Source organism: Suricata suricatta, chromosome 16 (genome assembly GCF_006229205.1).
Source record: "Suricata suricatta isolate VVHF042 chromosome 16, meerkat_22Aug2017_6uvM2_HiC, whole genome shotgun sequence".
In the NCBI taxonomy this organism is placed as follows: Eukaryota; Metazoa; Chordata; class Mammalia; order Carnivora; family Herpestidae; genus Suricata; species Suricata suricatta.
Genome location: NC_043715.1, coordinates 58,993,378 through 59,007,695, shown reverse-complemented (window position 1 = coordinate 59,007,695; position 14,318 = coordinate 58,993,378). Strand labels below are relative to the sequence as shown.

Below are 14,318 nucleotides of genomic sequence, written 5' to 3'. Positions count from 1 at the left end.
CTCTGGGTTGGACCCTGAAGATAAAGGGGCCAAGGATTGGCTCCTGGGTCCATATTTTTCCTGATCCCTTTTTGCTTTCTCCCATCACGCTGCCTCCTACTTCGCAGGCACCTCTGCCTGTCCCCAGCAGGCCTGGGCAGGTAGCCTGACGCTCCAGATACACTCAACCCCACCTTGACAGAATCGGTCCCCACACTGGGAATCTGCTGGAGCGGATCAGTTCCAGACCTGTCCCCTCCCTTGGGGCACCTGGGAATAAAAACACAAGAATAAGATCGGGTTGCATTTCGGAACTTGGAGCAGAGTCTTCATAGGCGTCTCAGAGAGTTCCATAACGGTTAAACCCAGAAACACACTTTGGAGATCCAAATATCCAGAATTAGTGGGATGCTGACACCAAATGAACAAAACACTGTAATAAAATGTTTTAAGGAGAAAAGCGTTTTATTCAAGCCCTAGTTAGGACAGGTGCCTGGGGTACACAATCTTCATAAAGAGAGTGATGTGGGGATGGAGGGTTTGGTGCAGGGTTAGACATTTTTTTTACCTAGTTAGTAATCAATCCATGATGCAAAACATCCAAAAGTTACAGACCTTATGTCTTGAAAGATGTGCAAGTCCGTAGGACTCAATTTTATGGGAAACAGGAAGGTGTTTCCTTTGTTTTTCTTATCGTTATGGTTGTAATGCTATTTTGCGGTTATTTTGTTAATCAGGCAGACATACAATGTCTCCTCAAGGGTAGAAATAGAGTCCACACTTTGACCTTGGCACAGATTTATGTATAGCTTCTCTGGGAGCCCTGGAGCAGGGCCCACAAACATTAAAAGTTGAGATTTTCCATTATTAGGTGCAGGGCAGGCTCTCCAATTTTGGAGACCAGATGGATGAATTCAGAACAGTCTCACAGAGACGGATTCCTGGGGGCTACAATTTGGAGTTGCAAGGCACACTTTGGGGGAGAAAAGCGGATCTGGACTTGGGTTACCGAGAGGCAGGAAATGAAGAACAACTAGAGACAAATATAGGGAAATTCATGCACGAACTGAGGGAGAACCAGGCATTAGGATTGGCGGAACTAGAGTTGAGATTTTGGAAGTTATGGGTAATGGAGTCGGGAGCATCTAGCCATCGGGAATCGGGGGAACAGGGGGCGGAGTGTGTCCAAGGACAGTGCCCAAACATCTGGAAGGCGATCAGGCAGTCGTGAGTCGGGACCACGCTGAAGAGCCTCGCCCTGTCCTGGAAAGGACGGATCACCAGCAATGACTGGACGGCTGAGGACGCCGGGCGTCTCCAAGGCAACGGCCAACCGCAAGAAGGCTCCACCTTCACCTGCACACTGTAGTCTTCACCTCGCTCTCCCGTCGGGCTGGGGGGAGGGGTACGTTTGGCGCTTGCACCGGTAACTGTGAGGGTCCGTCCTCGCTTCCAGGCGGCGCGCATGCCTCTCCCCCGCATTCTCCCCCTAGAAGGACGCGGCCGAGAGTTGGGGTCGCCCGGCGGGCGGAACTACATTTCCCTCAAGCCTGCGCGTTGGCCCCTTCTGGCCTTCCGCCCGGGTCTTTCAGGCCCGAAACCGGGCGGGAAGGCGGCGCTGTGCCTGGCGTCCCCTTGCGGGCCGCTCAGAACCAGGTGGCAGTGTTCCGGGCGCCCAGAGTTGCCCACCCGAAACCCGCGGGGGACGAGCGGCTGGGCTCCCGGCACTTCGGGTCCGGGTGGGGTCGCGGAAGGCTCGGTGTGTTGGCTCCGGGACAGAAGAGTCACGGGTCTGACTCGGGCGGGCGCGGTGGGCCCTGGCCTAGAAGGCACGAGCGGCTTGCGCCACCTGCTGCGTCGTAGCCTCGGGACTCAGAGCTCAGCTGAGGGCTTCTGCGTGGCCCCTTACTTCCGCCCAGGCCCTGGCTCGGCCAGTTCCAGTTGGGTTTGGGGTGGGGGGTGAGGTTCGGTGGGTAGCCTTGCTTTTGCGGCGGGCGGGGCAGGTGTGGGGTTAGGACGAAGGTGAGCACTTGACCGAGTCGTGAACGGTGGCCCCAAGAACGGTCGCATGAGTTCCGCCTGGGATGCGTGGCTTTCCTGCCTGGGCCTCAGCTTCCACTTTGGTAAAGTTGTGAATCGCCAGAGTAACCACTTCAAGGGCGGTTGTGTACTCCAGGCTCTCCCCGGGTGGCCCCGGATCTGCATTTAAAGCCCTGCAGTGACTCTGGGACCTAAAATGTGCAGATTGCTGAAGACAGGAAGGCTAAGAATTTGGCCCATATCCGGCTTTCTCTTTCTGAGCCTCCACTTCTCCATCTGTGCAATGGATGAGTTGCCGCTGCCTTTCCAGACGTGGCGTGAAGACCAATTGAATCATTCCGTGTAATACTTACACTACAGGGCTAGGTGGTACCTAACGGGCACTCAGAAAATTGTGGCCGCTTTCACCTAATTTATACTGGGCTGTCCCTTTATCAGACATTTATGGAACCATGCTGTGTGCCAGGCTCCTTCTGCCTCCCCAGCCATTTCCAGCTTGGGAGCGACCCCATTTGAGGCTCTAGTCAATATAGAGCTTTGCCCAAATCTTGATCTCCACATACAACATAGGAAAACATGGTATTGGGGAGTTTTGGTACTCAGCAATACATAACTCGGCCCAGCTGTTAGGACGGGTCATGCATATGTTGTCCCGGCAACAGTGGGATGCAGAGTAGACTGTGGAGTCTGCTTTCTGTGTGGGTCTGCTCGTTGTATGCAAACGGAATAATAGGATGGGTGGCCTTTTATATGTAGCTTTTTCCATGTTGTTCCAGGCCTGGTCCCACCTTCCCCTGACGACCTTGACCATTGTGTGTGATACCTGTACTTCATGATTTCTTTACACTAGAGTTTCTTCACCTCAGCACTACTGCCCTTTCAAGGGGTGGGGGTGGGGTTGTCCTGTGCATTTTGGGATGCTTAGCAGCATCCCTGGCTTCCACCCCCTGTGTGTGAGTAGTGCGCCCAGGCCCACTTGTGACACACAAAAATGTCTCCAGACATTGCTGCGTGTTCCCCAGGGGGAAAATTCCCTGGTTGAGGACCACCTTTTTACATCAATTCTCTTGTTTTTGCCTAGATCCTTTTTATGGTAGGGAAACTTGACAGCATCAACCAAAAATGCAAAATCATGGGGCGCCTAAGGGGTTAAGTAGGCCAAGCCTCCTACTTTGGCTCAGGTCATGATCTCACGTTCGTTAGTTTTGAGCCCAGCGTTGGGTTTTGTCCTGACAGCTCAAAGCCTGGAGCCTGCTTCCGATTCTGTGTTTCCTGCTCCCTCTTGCCCTCCTGGCTAATGGCCCGACTCTCTGGTCTCATAAATAAATAAAACATTAAAAAAAACTTTTAAAAAATGCAAAACCAGCTGGAAAATGAAGGAAATTCTATGCGTAAATACGTGGACAGACAACTGTGGTTACGTTGTCCTTGATGATGTTGATGGGCAAGGCTCTGGGCTTGCCTGCCCTCTGACCAAAGGGGGATGGGCCAGGGTTGGAAATTGTCAATGATCTCCCAGTGTGTGATGAAGACTGTACCTTTTCTTGCTGCTGTAACAAATTACCACGGACTAAGTGATTTAAAACAATGTAGATTTGGGCAACCAGTGGATTAGTCGGTTAGGCCCCTAACTTCAGCTCGGGTCATTACAGTGCAGTTTGTGGGTTCGGTCCCCGTGTCCAGCTCTGGGCTGACAGCTTGAAGCCTGGAGACTGCTTTGGGTTCTGTGTCTCCTTCTCTCTATCTGTCCCTCCCCGGCTTGTGCACGCTCTCGCTCTCTCTCTCTCTCTCTCTCAAAAATAAACACTAAAAGCTTTTAAAAACAAAAACAATACATGTTTATTATCTTAGAGGTCTTCCTCCACAGTCACCCTTAGGAGGTCAATTCAAGGAGTAGGCAGGGGTGCATTCCTTCTGGAGGCTCCAGGGTAGAATCTGGATTCTTCCCTTTTCCAGGTTCTGGAGGCTGCTCACATTCCTTGCCTTGTGACCACATTACTCTGACCTCTGCTTCTGTCATCACATCTCCTTCCCTGACTCTAACTCTCTAGCTTCTCTTTTAAGGACTCCTGTGATTATACTGGGTCTGCCTGAACAATCTAGGATAATATTCCTAACTCATCATTAAAAAAAATACTTACCCACTTTCTTGAAGACAGACCACATGAGTGGGGCTGCGGGAGAGAAAGAGAGAGAGAGAGAAAGAGAGAAAATTCCAAGCAGGCTCTGCACTGTCTGCACAGAGTCCAACACAGGGCTGGTTCCCATTAACCATGAGATCACAACCTGAGCGGAAATCAAGAGTTGGACACTCAACCAACTGAACCACCCAGGCGACCCTCTATCTCATGATTTTTTTTAACGTTTTATTTATTTTTGAGACTGAGCACGAATGCTGGAGGGGCAGAGAGTGGGGAGGACACAGAATCGGAAGCAGCCTCCAGGCTCTGAGCTGTCAGCACAGAGCCAGATGCAGGGCTGGAACCACTGGACCATGAGATCCTGACCTGAGCCAAAGTCGGATGCTTAACCAACTGAGCCCTTCATGCGCCCCCTGGTGGTTTTACATCACGTCTGCAAATGTCCCTTTTGCTGCAGGAGGTCATAGTGACAGGCAGTGGGGAGTAGGATGCAGACATCTTTGGGGTCCATTTTTCTGACTAGGCCTCACCTATCCTAGACTCTAAAGCCTGGTTCGCAGCAATTCCCAGCACGGCTTTGGTACAGCCACCAAACAGCTGGAGCTGGGTATGGCGTGTCTGGGGGACAATGTGGAAGCTTCTACTGGGCAGCTGGGGATGAAGATGAGTAAGAGGGAGGCAGAAACCAGCAGGGGGTCAGTGGTCAGACAGGTGAGAGCAGACAGGGTAGGGGAGGAACCAAGCCTAGAGAGACAAAGAGGTGACCCACCCCTGACCGCTACCCACTGAGCTGGCTGCCCTCAGGTCCTGCTGAAATTCCTTTCTTTATGTCTCTCATCTTTTACAGACTTCAGGAGTCTTGAGGAAATCTGGCCAAGCTATCCAAGATTCCTGCGGCTGCTTGGGTTTGCTCCGTGACTTCTGGCACCCTTTTGCCCTCGTGGGGATTGCCAGCCTGTCCGTTTCTCTTCAACTCTTCCAGCTAGGATTCTGAATTGAAGGCCAGCTCCAGGATGTAGGCTCCTGCCCAGGATGCTGAGCCGGGAAGAGTCCCTGAGACTGAATCCAGGGAACTGCCTTGGGCCTTTAGAAGAGACCCAAGGTGGAGCCAAGGCTCCTGGCAGAGGACAGCGCTGGGCTCTGCCCCCTCAGGCGAGGGGCCTGGGAGGTGTTGGCGGGTGGCAGGACAACTTTCTTAGCACACAGGCTCCGAGGGCTGCGGCTTTGGCACGAGCCCCGGTCCGGTGATCTTATAATTTGAGGGAGTTGGATTCCTCATGTGGGACTCCACCTGCTCTCCAGTAACGTGCACGACCGGGGTTCTCCCTCCTGAAGCCCTCTGTATGTGGCCTGTGAGTGGAGTGACTGGCTTTCCTGGTGCTGCTCCCAGCAGTGGCCCTGGGCTGTGGGGCAGTCCACTCAGGCAACAGGCTTCTGTAAGCGGGGGAAGGGCATGCAGTCCTTCCCCAGGGCCTGTAGCCAGCCCCCACCTAGGCACACCCCCAGCACCGGTACCCACCTTCAGTCCGCCTCAACAGCAGAAAGGCCTTTGTGCGGTGGCCAGACACCAGATAATTCATCCAAGGCGAGGCCCTTCCTGTGCAGTCAGAGCAGGAACTCCTTTTCTGCAAGCGCTTGAAGCTCCGTCAACAGCAGTGCACCCACAGGCATGAGACGTCCCGATTTGGGTAATCCTCATCGAGCCCCGGAGGACCCGGCAGTGAAAGCCGCAGGTAATGCGCCGGGCCTTCGGCCATTAGTGGAAACTGCTCACTTCCCGACACACACTCACATAGGCGGGGCTGCACTCCTTCACGTGGGCAACTCTGGGCAAGTCCTTCGTGTGCTGCCAGGGTGGGCACATGGGCGGCGGCCCTCCACGTGCTCTTCCGTGCCGGCTCCATCCATCTTCCTTCAGCATGCTAAGTACCACACAGGACTCCAAACCGGGCCCTGACTTGTCCCTGGACAGGGAGACAGACCTGCGTCAGGCATTCAATGTCCAGATAGTCAGACGTCAAGAAAGGGAGTGGGATAGGCCCAGCGGCCCTTACACACACACACACACACACACACACACACACACACACACACACACCATGAGCAGAAAGGTGGGGCAGGCAGAGCTGGGTTGCTGGAGGTGACACATGCGGTGAATTGGCTGATGACATAAGAACTGTCTACATGAGGCAGGAGCCACGAGACACATGGGCACAAGATGAGGGTGACAGAAATGGGAGGGGAGGCCTGACCAGCTCCACCTGGGCAGGCAGGGGTAGTGTCACCTTAGAGGCTGGGGGAGTCGCGGGTCTCAAATGGGGCATGTATTGGAATCAATGGTGGAGGTTTGACTCACAGGCTGGAGCCCACCCCAGCGATTCCAGAGATGTCACTGGTCCAGAGAACAGCCGGCTCCCCCTGTCTTTTCAGAGCGACCCACACGTCTCCCATCCCCAGCTCTTCGTCCCCTAGCGAGGCTACACAAGGCAGATCCCTTCTGGGCCCGGATCCCCGGAAGTCTGCCTGGAAGCAAGGGCTACCAAACACCGGCTTTGCCGGGGAAGGCGGGACCGCTGAATTTGGGACGCCGCCTCCCGGGCGCCCACGGAGTTAACGCCCCGCCGGGCGGGCGTGGCTGGCCGCGGCCGGCAGGACGGCTGGGAGTCCTGGGGAGGGACGGCCGCGCGCGGCGGGACCTCGGTTCCCTACGGGCCCGGCTCTCGGGCAGAGGCACTTCTCCCTCCGTGCCGCGGCCCGAAGGCGGAGGGAAGAGGGCTCCGCGCTGCGTGCGGGGACCAGGGGACCGGAGCGGGCCCCCCGCCCCTCGGGGAAGTGTCGTGGGGCGCGTACCAGGGACCCGGGCCCCTCCGAGCGCCCAGCGCGGCCGCCGCAGCCGTTCCGTCCCCTCCGGGGTGCGCAGGCCTCGGGGCGGAGCCCTCGGGCTTCCGGTCCGCTCGCCCGGGGTCCGGGCCGGCGCCTGCAGCTCCGGCCTTCAGTTCCGGCCGGTCAGTCGGCCCTAGTTCTGGCTCCCGCCTTCCCAGGGGCCCGCGTGGGGGGCGCCAGGCCCAGGACCCGTCGTCGCGAGTCTCCCGATCAAGCCCATATCCTCCCCTTGGCCGACGCGGCCTCCCGACGGCCTCTGGTCCCGCCTCCCGGCCTTTGCACTCCTGGCTCCTCTTCCTCAGAGACATTAAGAAGCCAACCTTTCCCACGCCCTGGCGCCGCCCCGCGATGTTATTCTTCACTAATTCAAATTCTGCCCTTGTTCATTCCCGCTCTGGAAGGATCCCGCGGTTGTCTCCACCGCCTGCAACGACTCCCAAATGGCGGATGGCCTGAGAGTGCTGAAGCTTGCGTGTCCTCGAGGGCCAGACCCACGAGCGCGGAGGCACCTCGGGGAAGAGGGAGACAGGCACAGAAGCGAGCCTTGCCCGCACTCGGGGCACCCCTGCCCCCCGGGGCCATGCCCTGCCCGTCCCCCGGCGAGTACACTGTAGAATATCAGCCTCAGTGAGCTGTGCCCAAGCTCTGAGGAAGGCCAGCGCCGCTAACACCCCGTGTGCTCTCGTCCCGGATTTCTTCAGGGCTCCGACTTGGATACGTTCATCTCGCAGCCTCCTGTTTGCCCCAAGGTGGCTGCTTTGTGTCCTGGTCCCAACCACCAGCAGCCCGGGAGAGCCATAAGACGGACCCAGCGAGCCCTCAGGGTGCAGGGCATGCTCACTGAGGGCAGATGGGAGGTCACGGTCAGAACATCTGGGACAGCTGCAGAGCAGGGTTGGGGACAGGCTCCCAGGAGCCCTTGCCGAGCTCAGCCTCGGCTCTCAGGTCCATGACTGGAAGGAAGGTCATCCGGGTACACGTAGGGTGGTTTAAAGATGCAGGCTGGGAGCAAGCCAAGAGAGGCAGCGAGATCCTTCCCTGGTCTGCAGCTTGCACCTGCTGTGTCTGCCGCTGGGAGGCGGGTTTCTGTCCCCATAGACAGGCGGAGGAAGCCACCTATGGAAGCTGGGTTTCTGGGGCCAGTTCTGGAGATGTCCTGGGCACCAGGCTATGGGTGACCCTTGGTCCCCAAATCCTGTGAATTCAGGGTCCCTTCCTGCTTGGTGGGAGCTGCCCCTTTCTCCTGGGACCCATGAGTCTTACCTGACCTTCTGTGTCACCAGAAACCCCACCACTCCACATAACCCACTCGTCCTATCAAGGGTATTGGACAATTCTCCGTATTAATATTCTGTGGCTACTGTAATAAATTATTAGCAACTCGGTGGCTTAAAGTGAGAGAAACTTATTCTCAGTTTCTTTTGAATGGTTACTTATCCTTGAGAAACAGAGAGACAGAGCTTGAGCGGGGGAGGAACAGAGAGAGAGGGAGACACAGAATCTGAAGCAGGGTCCTCCAGGCTCTGAGCTGCCAGCACAGAGCCCGACATGGGGCTCGAAATCCTGAACCACCAGATCATGACGTGAGCTGAAGTTGGCCGCTTAACCGACTGAGCCACCCAGGCACCCCTCTTCTCAGTTTTGGAGGCCAGAAGGCTGACAACGGGTGTCAGCAGGGCTCTGCTCAGAAGGTCCTGAGGCGGAAACCACCCCACGCCGCTGCCCTGGCTTCCGCTGGCTCCTTTGTAACCTGTCCCGTGGCTCGTGGCTCCAGCACTCAATCTTGGCCTCCTCTGCTCTGTTTCTCTCTCTGTCTGTCTCTCTCTCTTTTTTTTAATGTTTTTAATTTATTTTTGAGACAGGACAGCGTGAGCAAGGGAAGGTCAGAGAGAGAGAGAGGGAGACAGAATCTGACACAGGCTGTAGGCTCTGAGCTAGCTGTCAGCACAGAATCTGATGCAGGGCTCGAACCCACAAACTGTGAGATCATGACCTGAGCAGAAGCCAGAAGACCAACCGACTGAGCCACCCAGGAGCCCCTTCTCTGTTTCTCCTTTAAAAGGATTCTTGTTATTGGATTTAGGGCCCACACAGGGCATTCAGGTGATCTCAGCTGAAGATCCTTCACTACATCTGCAAAAATCCTTTCCCAGCTACGGTCATTGTCATAGGTTCTGGGGCTTAGGGTGTGGATGTACCTTTTATAGATGGGGGTACCATTCACACCGCTCCAGCTCTCTTCGGTGGCATCTGTCCAGGCCTGGTTACATCACTCTCCAGACCCCTCACCCCACGGATTCCATGGCGATTGGCTGTCTCGGGTTGGCCAGGCTGTCCCACGTGTGTTTTCCCACCCCGGTGGGTCCTTGGCCTCTGGGTCCCTGAGGTTCCAGGAGGTCCTGTAGGATGCTGGCCTGGGGACCTGCTCTGGCCGCCAGCTGTTATGCAAACCCGGGCATGAGGCCAGCAGCCACGACCCTGAAGGGGCGGCATTTACTGGAAGCCCTGGGGCGGAGGCAGGGCAGGCACCCAGGTCCCACTCACTGTCCTTCACACCTGGAGTGCGGTGACCTGGTGTCCTGTCAGAGCGACCCGGATCCTGGCTACGGGGCTTCCAGGATGTTGGGTAGTGGAAGGCCTGGTTCCTCCCCAGAGATGATACGCAGAGCCGGGGTGCCTTCGCCCCTGCAGTACGGCCCTCACCGTGGGCGCCCCTGCTCTCCGTGGGGGCTGGAGTTCGCTCTGGAGGGCCAGTGGTATGAGGAGGAAAGGGGTGACAGTCCGCACACCCGTGCTCACGGCTTCTCCCTCAGTGTGCAGTTGGCCCCCTGCAAGGTCAGCCTGCCCTCTGGGAGGCTGAGCGGGGAACTCTGCAGAACCGTCGGTGCCCAGACGCAGAGGCTGAGGGGGCGGGGGGCGGGGCTGGGGAGGTGCGGGGAAGGGCCTGCTTTGCACCGGCTCTCCAATGGCAGTCACCCCCCAGGGCGAAGCCCACACTTGCCAGAGGCAGGGGCTGAAGGCTGTGGATGGTGGTGGGAGCCAGTGGCCAAACCGAGTGTGGAGGTCAGGGCTCCAGGGTCGGACAGAGTGGGGCGCAGCCTGCGTCCCTGGCTTCCCATCTGCAAACCAGGCCTGGCAGTGCCTTGGGGCTTGAGATTCCCCAAAGCGTCACCCTGTGCCCCAGCTTGTGGCCTGCCTGTACAGCACGTGTGTCTAGCTTCCCATCAAGGTTTTGTTGGGTGGATTAAGAGCCCCTTGGTTGAAGAAAAGTGGGGGCTCAGGAGAGTGCTGAGGTGAAGCCTCTGATGTGCCAGCTCTGCTTGGTGTGCAGTCCGCTCCGCCAGGTGGAGGAAGTCGTAGTTTATGTGTACCTGGCACGTCTGAAGTCCCTTTTTTCTTCCCATTATAAGAGTATGTTTATAATGAACACGGACCCCCGTCCCATGCATTACTGTGACTGCGGCCCCAGCTCAGGCGACAACCTGGACGCTGCAGAGTGGACTCCCCCAGGCAGACGCCTGCGCACACCACGGGCACGAAGATTTGTGCCATGTGTACGTTCTGTCGTATTTTGGGGTATTTTCTGAGTTACAGTTCACTTAATGTAAGTGAACCATTTTGAAGGGTACAGTTCAGTTTGGCTCTGAGTATAATTTTCAGTTTTTAATGTATTTGCTATGGTGTGCAAGCATCAGCACTGTCTAATTCCGGAACACTTCCAGCACCCCAAAATGAAACTGCAGATCAGTAAGCAGTGATGCCCCCCTCTTCCTTCCCTCAGCCCCTGGCTGTCACCAGCATACATTTTGTCTCCGGATTTGCCTCTCCCGGATTTCTCACATAAATGGGAAGGTACAATGTGGTCTCGTTGTGCCTGGCTTCGTTCACGGAGCTTACTGTTTGCTGAGGACCAGTCACGTATTAGCATTTCATTCCATTTTCCTGCCGAGTAATATTTCCTCGTGTGGATAGACCACATCTTGATCATCCATTTATCAGGTGGCGGGCATTTGGGTTATTATACCTTTGGGCTCTTCTAAAAAACGCTGCAGTGAACCTTTGTGTGCAGATTGTGCCTGAATGCCGCTCTCGGTTTCTCTTGCGTAGACATTTAGGAGTGGAATTGCTATGTCATGACCTCACCTCACGTTTACCCTTTGGGGGAACTGCCAGGCTGTTTTCCACAGTAGCTGGCCCCATCGTTTTCCATTCCCAGGTGCTGTGCGGGAGCAGGTTGTGCAAGAGCCTTTTTATCTTCCAGGTCTTTCTGGCCACCTGTCCTCAGAGGGACAAAGTCTGAGTGAGGCGAGTTAGCTGGAAGAGGCTGATCAGTCCACCCACACGGGGTCCACACAACCCGACAGTTTGGTCAGTCCAGTGTACAAGTGGTCCTCTGTGAAATCTGGACGCCCCAACGTGTCTATTTTATTTGCACAGAAAGCTCCTCTTTCTAGAGAAAGCTCCTCCCGTGGCCTTCCCCAGGCGGGGCTGTCAGGACCCTGCAGGAGTCATGGCCGCTGAGCCCGGCTCCGTCAGCCCTGGGCATGGTGGCCCTTGCAGGTTAGGTTCATATCCGTCTGTTGTTGGGATGGTCAGCACTGGCAGGCAGGTGGAGCCCACAAGCCCCCAGGGGCTCCCTGCCCCCCAGGACGCCCATGTCGTTCCCACCTCTGTTCTTGGAGAGCCGCACAGTCAGTGTCTCAAGGCAGACGGGCAGAGACCCAGAAACAGGGGAGGCCAGCAACCACTTCCCGCCTGGAAAGATCTGTGGACTCAAACCCACAGGCGCTGGGAAAGAGATGGTTCCCTCACGGCCTCCCGCTGGCACACACGGTGCCGGATCACTGTGTGAGTAGTTGGGCACGGGGGACGACATGCTTGCCAAGTGCCCCAGGTGTCCGCACATTCGCTTGAAGTCCCTCATTCTAGGGGCTCTGAGCACCTCTGTTTGGGTCTCGAGCTCCAGGTGGTTCCATGATCAGTTGGAGAAACCAAGCACAGTGTGGCAGTTCCCCACAATGGGGAATGTGTTGGATGTCCTAGGTTCAGCTCTGCTCAGGGCCACCCATGCGAGGGGAGGCAGCAAGGTCAGTGTCCTTCTGGGCCCGGATGCGGCCCCATGAAATCTTAGTCAGCCCAGATGCTGAGTGGCTTGGAGCTGAGCTGGAGAAGGGTGGCCTGTCCGTCCCGGGTCTGAGGCCAGTCTCCCACACTCGTGGAGGCCACGGACGAACAAAGATGGCCTTGTCCAGCACAGCCTCTGGCGTTTGAGTTTGTGAGGACACTAAATCAACACGTCACTGAGCCCGAGAGCTCGGGCCCCTGTTCCTTGGTTCTGTCCCCTTTTCTGCGGAAGGCAGATAGGTATTCCTTTATCTACAGTTCCAGGAATTTCAGTATTTGGTGAAATTGTTTCACCAACTGTCCCTTGACCCACTGTTGCTTTTCTGTCACTTTTTGCAAATTCCTAATAATCAGGAACCCAGGGGCACCAGTGACCTGAAATAAGTTGACTTAAAACCTGAAAGAATCAGGAAGCATTTCACCAAATCTCGATACACGTTTTCGGCCAAGGACACTTCAGAGTAACTGGATGTGGTTCTTTTCAGGACGCTGCTCCCAATCATCTCTGGTGGATTATTTTGCCCTTGGACATCACAACCACGATGAGGAAAATTTCCTCCTCAGTGATCTGTAGGAAAATGGTTTGGAGTGAAAATTACTGGAAATTTTCCACATAAGCTCAGCATCCCTGCAGCGAAAAGCAACCCTGCAGTCTTCAGCTGTTCAGAGATGAGAGACTGTGCAGACAGGAAGTCAGCGGGAGGACAGGACCCTGCCTGGTCTTCGTTCCTGCACATCTAACAGGAGCGACAGTTATCCTGACACTACCTAAGTCTCCGAGCACAGAGCACTGAGAACAACCTAGTAATAGGCACCTCAGGTTTTATTATGTAGTTTTATTTATCACTTCCTGTTTTATTATAAATTATTTTTTTCATTATTTTCATCTCAATCATTTTACTGCTTAGTTACTTCACTATTATTCCATCTTTTATTTTTTATTTTATTTCTTCCTTTATTCATTTACATTATTTGTTATGCCGATAGAGATGAGCAAAATTTCAATTAAAAATAATTTTTTTTTAATTTTTGAGAGAGAGAGAGAGAGCAGAGGAGGGTCAGAGAAAGAGAGAGACACAGACTCTGAGGCAGGCTCCAGACTCTGAGCTGTCATCACAGAATCCGACATGGGGCTGAAATCCCGAAACCGTGAGGTCATGACCCAAGCAGAAATTGGACACTTAACTGACTGAGCCACCCAGGTGCCCCCTAAAGTATTTTTTCAAGAGAAAGGAAAAGAATTTTATGTAAGCCCAAAATGGTGCCCAGGATACCTAGTCTTCAGAAAGAAGAGTGGACTTCAGGGAAAGAACATTGGTGCACAGTTATATATGTGTTTTACATAAACAGTTGCAAAACATCTGGATGAAAGGCATTCCAGAAAGTTGGAGGCTTTATGTTTTTAGTATGTGGGAGGCCCAGGCCATATGACCTTAATCTTAGGGAACCTGGGGCGGGTATTTTTTTTCTTATCTTTATGTTTGGACGCTCATTTTTGTCTTGTTGTTTGTTTTTTGTTTGTTTTTACAAAGCAGACCACAGGGTGTCCAGGGCAGAATAAGAGTCCATGCTTTGAGGTTTTGTGGAGTCATTTTGATCTTGATCAATGTTCAAGTAGCTTTCCTGGGTGCCCTGGAGCAGCCTACGAACACTAAAAGTTGAAAATTTCCTTTATCAGTTATTATTTATTACATTATTTGTTTTATTTTAATTTAATTTTTATTTTAAAATTAGTCAAATTTTATTTAAAAAATTTTTATGTTTTTTTATTTATCTTTGAGAGACAAAAAGAGACAGCACGAGCAGGGAGGGTCAGAGAGAGAGGGAGACACAGATTCCGAAGCAGGCTCCAGGCTCTGAGCTAGCTGTCAGCACAGAGCCCGATGTGGGGCCTGATCCCATGAACTGTGAGATCATGACCTGAGCCGAAGCCAGACGCTTAACTGACTAAGCCACCCAGGTTTTTCTTAAATTTTATTTTAAAATATTTTAATTTGTCATTTCATTTATTAATTTTATATTTTGCTATTATATATATTTAATAATCATTTTTATTATTTAGTTTATTTATGTTGTATAATTATTGATTATCCTTACTGATGAGGCTACCAAGGCTCTGGACTTTTGCCCTTTGTCCCCCCCCCCCCCCCC

At 54.1% G+C, this 14,318-nt stretch overlaps 2 protein-coding genes across 4 annotated transcripts in view; one reads left to right on the top strand and one right to left on the bottom strand.

The window, feature by feature from the left end:
- Positions 1-3,833: 3,833 nt before the first annotated feature.
- Positions 3,834-8,442, bottom strand: LOC115281123 (spidroin-2-like). Of its 3 annotated transcripts, XR_003904083.1 has the most exons (3): positions 6,517-7,706; positions 5,680-6,124; positions 3,834-4,193 (listed from the first exon to the last, which is right to left on the bottom strand). XR_003904083.1 is itself a non-coding variant. In XM_029926449.1 (2 exons), exons 1-2 carry the CDS (start codon positions 7,349-7,351, stop codon positions 5,917-5,919), a joined length of 549 nt encoding a protein of 182 aa, XP_029782309.1. In that variant the 5' UTR covers positions 7,352-7,920; the 3' UTR covers positions 4,489-5,916. The 3 variants fall into 3 exon arrangements, 1 of the variants encoding a protein (XP_029782309.1); XR_003904082.1 differs by lacking the exon at positions 3,834-4,193 and having other exon boundaries at positions 4,489-6,124; positions 6,517-8,442; XM_029926449.1 differs by lacking the exon at positions 3,834-4,193 and having other exon boundaries at positions 4,489-6,124; positions 7,011-7,920.
- A 1,058-nt stretch (positions 8,443-9,500) lies between these two features.
- The window catches only part of LOC115279934 (alpha-1B-glycoprotein-like), a 6,139-nt gene continuing 1,321 nt past the window's right edge, over positions 9,501-14,318 (top strand). Inside the window, exon 1 of the mRNA XM_029924430.1 lies at positions 9,501-9,878. Coding sequence (XP_029780290.1) covers positions 9,501-9,878 — 378 coding nt within the window. The remainder of the gene's footprint in view (positions 9,879-14,318) is intronic.

Coding starts and splice junctions, on each gene's coding strand:
- LOC115281123 (XM_029926449.1), bottom strand. CDS start 7,351: ATGTCTCTGAGGAAGAGGAGCCAGGAGTGCAAAGGCCGGGAGGCGGGA. Junction 6,125..7,010: donor CGGAGGGGCCCGGGTCCCTG/GTACGCGCCCCA, acceptor CTCCCTGTCCAG/GGACAAGTCAGGGCCCGGTT.